Raw genomic sequence first — 12,434 nt, 5'->3', positions numbered from 1 at the left:
ATCAGCCTCAAGTACAGAGTGGATGGGAAGCTCTTCAACCTGAGGACACTTCAAGCTATTACCAACATGAAGGAGACTGTTCTGAGAGACTTCCTCTTTGCTGATGACTGCGCCCTGTATACTGGCTCAGAACTAGAGATGCAAGTCAGTGTGGATAAATTTTCCACAGCTTGAGACAATTTTGGACTTACCACCAACATTAAAAAGACTGAAGTCATGCACCAGCTTGCTACTCATGCACCATACACAGAACCCATAATCACAATCAAAGGGCAGAGACTACAGGCAGTGGACCAGTTCCTTTATTTTGGCAGCACCCTATCCCAAGCAGTGATGACTGATACAGAAGTTAACTGCAGAATAGCAAAGGCAATTTCTGCTTTCAGTTGACTGTGCTCCACTGTATAGGAACGTTGAGGAATCAACCCAGCAACAAAACAGAACATTTACAGTGCCACGGTACTCACTACCCTCCTGTATGCCTATGAAACATGGACTGTTTGTCAAAGGCATGCAAGACAGCTCAATCATTTCCACACGACTGTCTGCAAAATGTTACGTATTAGGTGACAAGACAAAGTACCAGACACTGGAACTCTCTCTAGAGCAAGTCTACCATCAGTCCACACACTGCTGATGAGAGCGCAGACCCGATGGGAAGGTCATGTCATCCGTATTTCAGACAACTGCATGTCCGAGCAGCTCCTTTTTGGCGAACACTCTGCTGGCAGAAGGAACATTTCAAAGACACACTTAAGGTCTCCCTGAAGTCCCTTGACGTAGACATGACCACCTGGGAAACGCTGGCATAAAAGCGCTCTACCTGGCGCTGCCTCATCCACAAAGGCTGTCAAACTTACGAAGTAAGGTGTATTGCTGAAGCACAACTTAAGCGTGAGTTGCTCAAGTCCAGACCCACCAGCACAGCAACTGCAGTGTCTACACAAGTCTATCCAATGTGTGCCAGGACATTCCGTGCTCCAATTGGCCTGATCAGTCATCTTCGGACACACCGCAACCAGCCTGAAAATGACAAACGATGTCGGTCCTCATCGATGACGATGGACGAACGACGACAAAATGTAAACTGTAAAAACAGTTCCTTACAATAAACGCCACACAGTTTGACTCTCATTCGTTTGCTGTTGACTTTTCTGGAGATTTTTTTTCATATGTTGTTCATCTTGACTGTTAAATTAAGCTGCACAACTTGTGTCCCTAGTGTACCTGGCCGGTGTACATTGTATACATTGCTGTACGTTTGATTTTTGATAGTGACAAAGTGGTTGTATTTTACAGTGTTTGTTGTTTGTTTTACGTCTTATTACATTGTATATGCCAGGTAGGGACATTGGTGTCCAAATTTCACCGTCAATTTAAGCATGGCTGATAATGAACGTTTAACCCATGTTTTGGAACCTCAATATTGCATCAGGTTCTGTTTCACCTTCCATCTTAGCGAAATGAATGTTTCATTTACATGACACATCAATGTGGTTCCTTCAAGCATGTCTTCAGTGCTGAAAGAAAAATGTTCCTGGTAATTTAATGAGCACACTGTTCTATTGTCTTTGTCCTTTCTGCTATTATGCAGAATATGCTAAATTCCATGGTCCACTTCAGGTAAAACAACAATATAAATAAAGGCAGTGCAGACTATGTGAAAAGTGCTTCTGCTTGATCTCTCTGATGACAACCTGAATGTATGTTTGTGACTGCTCACTGGCTTGTGAGGATTCCAGAAACCTATTTGCAAAGCCTGGCAAGGCAGCTGTCACCAGCCCAAGTGGACTTGCTTCTCCCCACCCATCAAAACAAAAACTGAGGAAAAAGGCACAGTAATCTACGACCCTTTGGCTTCTCCTTTTGTTGTAGGCTGTTAGGTTTAGGAGGTCTTCAGAAAAATGCTGCCTCCTGGCTCCCTCTTGGAGTTCTGAGGTACCTTTTTTTTAATGTTGATGCTTGTTGGGGACTGATCTGATTTTCTGGTGCTCAAGATTTCTGAGGTAGCTCCAGCGTTTACGTTCCAAAATCCCTATTTCAGTAGCAGATTCTTGTGCTGAGAACTGGGTTTAATGGTTTCAGAGATGGGAGCTAGCGGGATGCTGCAGTCTGACCTAAATGAACACCAATGTGAAGGCAGTTTATTGTACACAGAGAACAGTTAAAATTTTGGTCTTGGCAAATCAAGCATTAATCTATGGAAATTAATTGGCCGGAAAATTGTTTTAGCCACTTTAGTGATAATGCTATTTATTGGTCGCTTGATTATAATTGCAAATAGTCATGCTCTTGTTTGTTGGTATAAATGTTGCAAATTTAGCTATTTGGAATGATAAAAAGTATTCTTTCTCTCAATTATCTAAATGTGAAATTCTGAACTGAATAGGCACTGCAGTGCTCGACGACATGGCATTTAGAATTTGTATTTAAGATTTGAGTAGATAGGTTTTTGGTAGGCAAGGGGATTAAGGGTTATGGGGAGAAAGCGGGAAAGTGGAACTGAGCCACTTCAGATCAGTCGTGATCTTGTTGAATGGCGGGGCAGGCTCGAAGGGCTAGATGGCCTACACCTGCTCCTATTTCTTATGTTCTTATGTAATTGTTTTACCAACTTGAGGAGAAATACACAGGCATCCCACACCTAGCCTGACTTTCAATGAACTCACTTTGTAAGTATTTGTAATCGAACCTAAATCGAATTAGCCTTCTTTTCACATATTGCAAAACGATACTGAAAAGTTTGAGTGAGAAATAGCATGGTGAATGGTGGAGCTATTGAGTCAAAACAGTGGGGGTAGGGAGAACAGGTAAAGAGTGAGGAAGAACGCAAAGAGGCAGAGAAGTGAGTTCATACAGCGGGGGTAAGGAAAGTGGCTTCAGCGTGAGAAACAGTGCAGAGAGATGCAGAGCAGTGAGAGGAGGTGTGCAGGGGAGGAACTCACCATAAACAGCAAAAAAACAGTGTGACATTATTGGAAAACCAAAAGTTTATTGGTTGATAAGTAACCTCTAATTTGAATTACCTGTTCTAATTTGATTTTAGATTAAATGTAAATAGGAGATATCGTTTAAATTAAGAACTTAAAACCAAACCGAGTTAAACAAAAATTAAAGAGAATGCAATGAGTGAAGAGTGTGGCAGTTTGGTAAGTGTAGGTGAACTGGGGAGAGGTTTGTTTTTGGAAGAAGGGATTAACTGAGAAACAAGACAAATAGGTGAAGTCAGAGTTATTAATAAAGTAATGTAAGTAACAAAGTCGGGGAAGTGAAGTAAGGTTAGCGTAACAGAGGGAAGTTAATGGTAATCTTACATAAGCATATTTTTTGTTAAAAGGAGAAATTAAAGGGCTTGAGGGTTATCACAGCAGGAGGACTCACATCTGTGATATGTTCCTCCTGTCCTATGTGGCAAATCATGGAAGCTTCAGCTTTCCCAGTGTCCACATGGGCAGGAACGTGTCCAACTGAAGCTACTCAATAACTGCATTTCAGAGCTGGAGCTGAGGATGGATTCGCTATGGAGCCTCCATGATGCTGAACAACACGTGGATAGTATGTTCAGTGAGTTGGTCACACTCGGTGAAGACTGAACAGGAAGAAAAGGCATGAGTGACCACGAGGCAGAGTAGAGGAAGGCAGTCAGTGTTGGGGAACCCTGTGGCCATTCTCCTTTTTAACAGATATCATTTTGGATACTGTTTGGGGAGATCACTGTGCAGGGGAAAGCAGTGGCAGCCAACTTTATGGCACCCTGAGTGGGTCTGCTGCACTAGAGTGGAGGAGGAAGAAAGGCAGGGTTTTAGTGGTAGGGAATTCAGTTGTAACGGGAACAGATAGGCCTTTATGCAGACTCAAAAGGAATTCCTGGATGGTATATTGTCTCCCTGGTGCCAATGCCAGGGATGCTACTGAAGAACTGCAGGGCACTCTGAAGGGGTAAGACAAACAGACTGAGATCATTGCCCATGTTGGTACTGCCGTTATCAGTAGAAAGGGATGATATCTTGCAAGCAGAATTCAGGAAGCGAGGAAGGAGACTAAAAAATGGACCTAGTTGGTAGTAACCTCTGAATTAGTCTCTGTGTGACATGCCAGTGAGTATACAAATAGGAGAAATAGAATAGAAAATTAGTCCAAATGAATATGTTGCTGGAGAGATGGTGCAGAAGTGAGGGTTTTAGGTTTCTGGGACTATGGGACTGTTTTAGTGGATGGTGAGACCTGCACAAAGTGTATGGTTGCACTTTAACCAGAATGGCACCAGCATCCTTGCAGGGAGGTTTGTTTGTGCTGTTAGAGAAGCTTTAAGCTAACTTGGCCAGAGAGTGGGATCCTGAGAGAATGTACAATAGGGGCAGATGCACAAGCAAAATTTGAAAAGGTGGCAAGTGTGTGAGGAAGACATAGAGGTTATCAGCAAGTTAAGGCACAAGGGAATTTGACAAGATTGGATGGTATTTTAATGCAAGGAATATGATGAACAGGGCAGATAAGTTAAGGGCACAAATTCATGCATGGAGGTATGATTTAATTGCTGTCTCTGAGACGTGGTTGGGAGAGGGGAAGGATTGGCAGTTGAAATATTTTGGCATATAGGATCTTGAGGCAAAACAGGGAAGGAGGTAAAAGAGGAGGGGGTGTCACGGAATCAATTACAGCAATCAGGAGGGATGACATCTTTGAAGGCTCTTCAAATGAAGCCATGTGGATAGAAATTAAAAACCAAAAAGGAGCAATCATATTGTTGGGAATCTTCTATGTGCACCCTAAAAGCCTAAGAGAAATAGAAGAGCAGATATGGAGGCAAATTTCAGATGACTAATATGGTAGTGATAGGGGGGGGTTTCAACTTGCTCAGGGAAAGCGTAGGGCCTGTTAAGGGCCACAGTCATAATTTGTGTGGAGTTGGAGGGCGTAGGTAGGATTCAAAATGAATATTTTGTGTTGGTATTCATCAGTGAGATGATGTGGGTTTAGAAATCAGGGAGAAGGACTTTGATACAATTAAATAAATTGTCATAGAGAAGATGTGCTGAGTGGTCTGGCAGACTTAAAGGTAGATACATCTCCAGGGCCAGATGAAATGTATCCCATGCTGTTGAGCGAGGCAATGGAGGAAAAAGGGCACAGTCAATTTGCAATTTCTGTTTGGCCACAGGGGAGGTCCTGGAGAACTGGAGGATAGCCAGTGTGATGCTATTACTCAAAAAGGCATAAACCATGAAACTACAGGCCAGTCAGTCTAACCTCAGTGCCGGGGAAACTATTGGAAGCAATCCTGAGTCACAAAATTAATCTATGTTTGAAGAGGCAGGGGTTAATCAAGAACAGTCAGCAGCATTTTGTTAAGGAGGGGTCATGTTTGACCAACTGGATTGAATTTTTGAAGAGGTGACCAGGTGAGTAGATGAGGGCAATGCATTTGATGAAGTCATTTTGGACTTTAGTAAGGCTTTTGGTAAGGTCCCTCATGGGAGATTGAGATAAGAGCCCATGGGATCCAAGAAAATTTGGCAAACTGGGACCAGAATTGGTTGAGTGAGAGTTTTGAGGATGTTATTCTGATTGGAAGCCTGTGTCCAGTGGGGTCCCACAGAGATCAGTGTTGGGACCCTTGCTGTTTGTGGTTTATATAAATTATTCAGACTTGAATGTAGGAGGGTTGATCAGCAAGATCCCCCCCCCCCCCCCCCCCCCCACTACACCCTACCTATTGGGGCCATCTGTTAACTGTTTCTGGTTGCCCTTTGACATATTGCTTCCCTTTGTTATGCAATTGATGCATTCTGATCCCTTACTGTGCCAGTACCAGCACCCTCTTAGCCCTGATGACTACCATTTACAATCCCTTTGTCTTTTTGTCCATGACTTCTTTGTCAATCTCTTGCTTTCCTCGATTCAGCCCCCACAATCAGAACAGTACAAATCTTATCCTACACTCAACTGAGTTTTAGCTTTGACAAAGTGTCATCCAGACTCAAAATGGTAGCTCGGTTCTCTCTCCACAGATGATGTCTGACCTGCTGAGACTTGACAGCATTTTCTGTTCTTGTTGTGTATGATATGCTTGCCTTTATTAGCCAAAGCAATGAGTTTAAGAGTAGGGAGGTTATGCTGGAACCTTTATAAAATGTTGTTTAGGCTACAGCTAGAGTATTTTGTGCAGTTATGGAATTCACATTATAGGAGGGATGTTATAGCACTGGAGAGGGGACAGAAGAGCTGTATCAGGCTGGAGAGTTTTGATTATTAAGGGAGATTGGATTGACTGGGGTTGTGTTCCTTGGAGCAGTGGTGAATCAAGGGTAAACATGATGGATATGTATAAGATTATGAGGGGCATAGATCGACCAGACAGGAATAAACTTTTCTCCTTGGTGGTGGGGTCAATGAGTACGGGAGCATAGATTTAAGGTAAGGGACAGGAGGTTTAGAGAGAATGTGAGGAAAACAGTTTTTACCCAGAGGGTGGTGGGAGTCTGGAACTACTGCCTAAAAGGGTAGTGGAGGTAAAGACTCTCATAACATTGAAGTATTTAGATGAGCACTTGTGATGCCAAGGCATACAAGGCTATGGGCCAAATGCTGGAAAATGGGATTCGAATAGACTGCTGCAGACACAATGAGCTTGAAGGTCCTTTTGTTTGTTGTAGATCTGAGTCTATGACTTGGTGTGCTGCAGCATTAAGTGCATAAGTGGTTTACAATATTACTTTTCCAGCTCTATTTTGGATGATGTAAAGGTGACCACTTTGAGAGTATAAGCTTGAAACAGACTGACCAAATCCATATCCATATTTTTGTTACTGTAGCCATAGTTTTGTTCTTGTGACGCCCCACGGAATAAATGTGATACTTTTATCGGTTCTGACGGTTAACTGAGATGTGTTAAATTCGCCCTTTCGTGTGCTGGTACACTATGTCCCACTGGATTCCGTTGTGCTGTGGGAATGGTCACAAGGTCACAGGCTAAGTAGCTTGAAGTTATAACTGAAAAAAAGCAAGAAATAAAACCAGTTAACAACTAAATGTTTTCTTGTCTGAATTACTTGTGAAAGTAGCTGAAAGTTGCTATTTACCTTAGTGGATATTATACCACATTTCAAATATGAGCAACCCAGTTGATGGTCATCTGTATGAAAATGCCCCACCTGGAATATCACAATCATTAGAACGTACGAATTGGGAACTGGAGTTGGCCATCAGGCCCTCGAGCCTGCCCCGCCATTCAATAAGATCATGGCTGATCTGATAGTGGTTCACTTCCACTTACCCGCCTGTTCCCCTTAACCCTTAATTCCCTTCTTGATCAGAAATCTATCTACTTGTGACTTAAACATATTTAACGAGGTAGCCTCCACTGCTTCAATGGGCAGAGAATTCCAAAGATTCACTACCCTTTGAGAGAAGAAGTTCCTCCTCAACTCTGTTCTAAATTGACTCCTTATTTTGAGACTGTGCCCTCTAGTTCTTGTTTCCTTTCTAAGTGGAAATAATCTCTCTGCCTCTACCCTGTTTAACCCCTTCATTATCTTACATGTCTCTATAAGACACCCCCTCAGCCTTCCAAACTCCAACGAGTACAGGCCCAATCTACTCAATCTCTCCTCATAAGCTAACCCCCTCATCTCCAGTATCAACCTGGTGAACCTTCTCTGCACTCCCTCCAAGGCCAATATATCCTTTCTCAAATAAGGGGACCAAAATTGCACACGGTACTCGAGTTACAGCCTCACCGGTACTGTGTACAATTGCAGCAAGACTTCCCTGCTTTTATACTCCATCCCCCTTGCGATAAAGGCCAACATTCCATTTGCCTTCTTGATCACCTGCTGCATCTGCAAACTGAGTTTTTGCAGTTCATGCACAAGGACCCCCATGTCCCTCTGCACAGTAACATGTTGTAATTTTTCACTATTTAAATAATAGTCCATTTTACCATTATTCCTTCCAAAGTGGATAATCTCTCACTTGCCAGCGTTATACTCCATCTGCCAGATCCCCTCGCTCACTCACTTAGCCTATCCAAATTTCTCCATACTATACCACCAGTACTTGGGGTGTGGTCTACATATGGTATGAAGAGTCCTCCACGCAATTCGCTTTCCCGCTCATCTTTGTGTCATCAGCAAACTTTGTTACCCTACACTCGGTCCCCTCCTCCAGATCATCTCTGTATATGGTAAACAGTTGAGGCCCCAGCACCGATCCCCGCGGCACGCCACTAGTCACCAACTGCCAACCAGAAAAGCACCCATTTATTCCAACACTCTGCTTCCTGTTAAATAGCCAATCCTCAATCCACGCTAACAGTTTACCCCCAACTCTGTGTACCTTAATCTTTTACAGCAACCTTTAGTGAGGCACTTTATTGAACACCTTCTGGAAATCTGAAAACACCACATCCACCGGTTCCCCTCTGTCAACTGCACTCGTTGCATCTTCATAAAAATCCAGTAAATTCGTTAAACACGACTTCCCCTTCATGAATCCATGCTGCGTCTGCTTGTTCGAACCGTTCTTTTCCAGGTGTCCTGCCATTACTACTTTAATGATGGATTCCAGCATTTTCCCAACAACTGACGTTAAGCTCGCCAGCCTGCAGTTACCTGCCTTTTGTCTACCTCCTTTTTTTAAACAGTGGTGTCACGTTATCTGATTTCCAATCAGCTGACACCTCCCCAGAGTCCAGCGAATTTTGATAAATTACAACGAAAGCATCTGCTACTACTTCCGCCGTTTCTTTTAGTACCTTGGGATGCATTCCATCCAGGCCTGGGGACTTGTCAACCTTTAGTCCCTTTAGCCTACCAAGCACTACCTCTTTAGTAATAGTAATCGTTTTAAGGTCCTCAGCCCCCACAGTCCCATGACCGTCAATTTTTGGTGAGCTATTTGTGTCCTCTACCACGAAGATCGACAAAAAACTTGTTTCAGGCCTCAGCCATTTCCTCGTTTCCCATTATTAAATCCCCTCCTCGTCTTCTAAGGGTCCAGTGTTTACTTTAGCCAGTCTTTTCCTTTTTATATATTTGTAAAAACTTTTACTATCGGTTTTTATATTTTGTGCTAGTTTAGTTTCATAATCTATCTTTCCTTTCTTTATCGCTTTCTTAGTAGTTCTTTATTGTTTTTTAAAGCTTTCCCAATCTTCTAATTCCCCAATAGTTTTGGCCACTCTGTACGCATCAGTTTTTAATTTATTCTCCTTTATTTCCTTAGTTATCCATGGCTGGTTATCCCTTTTCTTACATCCCTCCTTTATCACCGGAATATATTTTTGCTGAGTACTAAGAAAAATGTCCTTAAAAATTCTCCACTGTTCCTCAACTGTCCTACCAACTAGTCTGCGCTCCCAGTCTACATTAGCCAATTCTGCCCTCCCCCTACCGTACTCCCCTCTGTTCAAGCAGAGGACACTGGTTTGGGACCCTACTTTCTCACCCTCCATCTGTTAGAAATTCAGCCATATTGTGATCACTTATTCCAAGAGGATCCCTCACAAGAAGATCTTTAATTTTACCTGTCTCATTACAGAGGACCAGGTCTAAGATAACTCACTCCCTTGTAGGTTCTGTAACGTAATGTTCAAGGAAACTATCCTGACAGCATTCTAAGAACTCTTCCTCAAATCCACCATGTCCGACTTCAGTCAACCAATCAATATGCAGGTTAAAATCCCCCATGATTATTGCTGTTCCATTTTTGCATGCGTCCATTATTTCCTTGTCTTTGCACCCCCCCCCCCCCCGGCCAACCTCAAAGTTATTATTTGGGGGCCTATAGACCACGCCCACCACTGACTTTCTTCCCTTACTATTCCTTATCTCTGCCTACATCAATTCCATGTTTTGCTCCTTAGAGCCTATATCGTCTCTTGCTACCGCTCTGATGCAGATCTGAGAGATTCCAAGTTCACTTGTTAGTTGATACTCAGTTTGCTGACTTCAACTGAGTACTTGGGGTGCGTTCTACATATGGTATCAAGCATATGGTATGAAGCTTTTCTGAAGCAGGGAGGAAGTAATGCTGTTGATTACTTTGTATAATTGTGTTATAATGTATGGGCATTAGTTGAGGGCAGAATTTGACTTTGCATTGAGCTATATTTAGTCATTTCTCCCTCCGCTCCTGTGATTGAGTACGCTGTTGGCAGGGGCTCTCATATTCAGGTGCAGTACTTGGAGATAGCATGAAACACTGATTCATCACGCTGTGGAGGGATGATGTAGATTGCACACTGAGTGTATTTACTTAAGAATTATAATGCATTAGCTATTTGAGAATTTTGTATTGACAGCAACTAAACAGTACTTTTGATACATCCTTTACCTGCACAGCCCCCTCCAACCATTCAGCCCCCACGTATTAACTTGCTCATTTTCATAAGATTATTCTAAATTGGAAACCTTATTTCCAATTTGACTAACTGTATTTTTGTTTTTCCAGTGGAGGTCACAGTGGAATATGATTATGAAGCTATGCACGAGGATGAACTTACACTCAAGGTTGGCGACCTCATCAAGAACGTAAGAAAACTTGAAGAAGAAGGGTGGTGTGAAGGAGAGTTAAATGGGCAGAGGGGATTATTCCCTGATAATTTTGTCAAAGTGAGTAAGGAAAATAATGTTGTGACAAATCTATTGTGTTTTTTGTCCTTGGTTTATGAAAAGAATACAGGTGCATGAATGTATTTTTTTATATGCTTACTTTGTCCAGCAGTTTTAAGAGCATACTAATAATCAATAATATGAACCACTGGCACTGAGTTTGAAATTGTTTGTATGATAATTTTGGTAACAATTGTGTGTGTCAGCAAACAGCTTATGAAAGCTAATTGTTGTGTGAGCTATGTAATATACTTGCAAGCTATAGTGATGGTATTGGATACATTTACTTCAGTTTACATTGTGTTCCTGAATAACAGGCCTCCAATATAATTTTGCATTTTGTCATTGTCAGGATGGATGTCTGGGTGTGTGTATATGTGAGATTGATTGATTTGTCTCGTTGCTTTGATGGATAAAATGGGTGAAAATGCTAAATACATGCATTTGTACCGAGGCTATGGTCAAGTGGTTTTATAAGTATATCAATAAAGTTCAGAAATTTGCATTGAGATAGAGACAGACATAGTTTTTGAAGCTGTTGAGTTTCAGAAGTGAACAAGAAGTTTTTACAGGTTGCAAAAGTTATCCAAGTCAAGAAAGGAAGGTTAATAAATTTTATTTGACCCAAAAAGTGAGGGCAATAATTATTATATTTTAGAGAAGTTTAAGTTCAAACGAGTGCTGCAAACAATAGATTCAAAGATGAAAGGGAAAAATAATATGTGAGAAGGGATGCTGAGCTAATTTGGTGTTGCCGAAGTGAGGACAATCTCCTGGAAACAGCTCAAGGCTAAGCCAGAAAAGTCCTGGGCTACAACAAGCAGTCATGTTTCTCAAGGTTTTTGGATTTCCACAGTAGAATGGAAATATATTTGAGAGGTCATGTGATATATCTTTACCAAAGCAAAAGCAGTTTTAGCTTTGGTAATATTACTGGATATTTAAGCTGCTTGAATTGTGTTTACTTGTGCATCTGGTCAAGGGGGAAGTCTTTTGTGGGGGATAGAAACTAGAAGCAGGAATAGGCCATTCAGCCCTTGTAGCCTGCTTCACCATTCACTTGGATCACAGCTGATCATATTCAATATTATGATCCCCCTTTACCCCCCTTTAGCCTCAAGAGCTTTATCTAATTTCTTTTTGAAATCCGACAATGTTTTGGCCTCAACTACATTTGGTAGTGAATTCTACATATTCAGCACCCTCTGGGTGAAGAAATTCCTCCTCACCTCAGTTCTCAAAGGTTTTCCTCTTATCCTCAAACTACGACCCCTTGTTCTGGACTCCCCATCATTGGGAACATGCTTTCTGAATCTACCCTGAAAAACCCTGTTAGAATTTTATACGTTTCTATGAGATTCCCCCTCATTCTTCCAAACTCCAGTGAATACAGCCCTAACTGATTTGGTCTGTCCATATGACGGACCTGCCATTCGAGAAATCGGCCGAGTAAACCTTTGCTGTGCTCCCTCTATTGCAAGGACACCCTTCCTAAGGGTACCAAAACTGCACACAGTGCTCCAAGTGTGGCCTCACTAGCACCCAACTGCAGCAAAACATCCCTATTCCTATACCTATACTCATCCTCTCGCTATGGAAGTCAACATACTATTTGCCACCTTTACTGCCTGCTGTACCTGCATACTTATTTTCAGTGACTGATGCACAAAGGCTCCAAGGTTTTGTTGAGTACCCACCTCTCTGAATTTACACCAATTCGAGTAATAATCTGTTTTTCTATTATTGCTACCAAAGTGGATAACCTCACGTTTATCTACGTTATACTGCATTTGCCATGCATATACCTAAACGCTCATCCTG

At 42.1% G+C, this 12,434-nt stretch overlaps 1 protein-coding gene across 2 annotated transcripts in view; it reads left to right on the top strand.

Moving 5' to 3' along the window:
* cd2ap (CD2-associated protein) overlaps positions 1-12,434 on the top strand; it is a 231,083-nt gene that overhangs the window by 28,571 nt on the left and 190,078 nt on the right. Inside the window, exon 2 of one of the 2 annotated variants that reach the window (XM_080192426.1) lies at positions 10,453-10,532. In XM_080192426.1, coding sequence (XP_080048552.1) covers positions 10,453-10,532 — 80 coding nt within the window. Of the gene's footprint in view, positions 1-10,452; positions 10,614-12,434 lie in introns of both variants that reach the window. The other variant, XM_080192425.1, reaches the window with a different exon arrangement.

The sequence above is a fragment of the Carcharhinus amblyrhynchos genome, chromosome 7 (genome assembly GCF_965287045.1).
Source record: "Carcharhinus amblyrhynchos chromosome 7, sCarAmb.v2.hapA, whole genome shotgun sequence".
Taxonomy (NCBI): Eukaryota; Metazoa; Chordata; class Chondrichthyes; order Carcharhiniformes; family Carcharhinidae; genus Carcharhinus; species Carcharhinus amblyrhynchos.
Note: the sequence above shows the minus strand (reverse complement) of the source record. Positions and strands in the feature narration are given on the sequence as shown.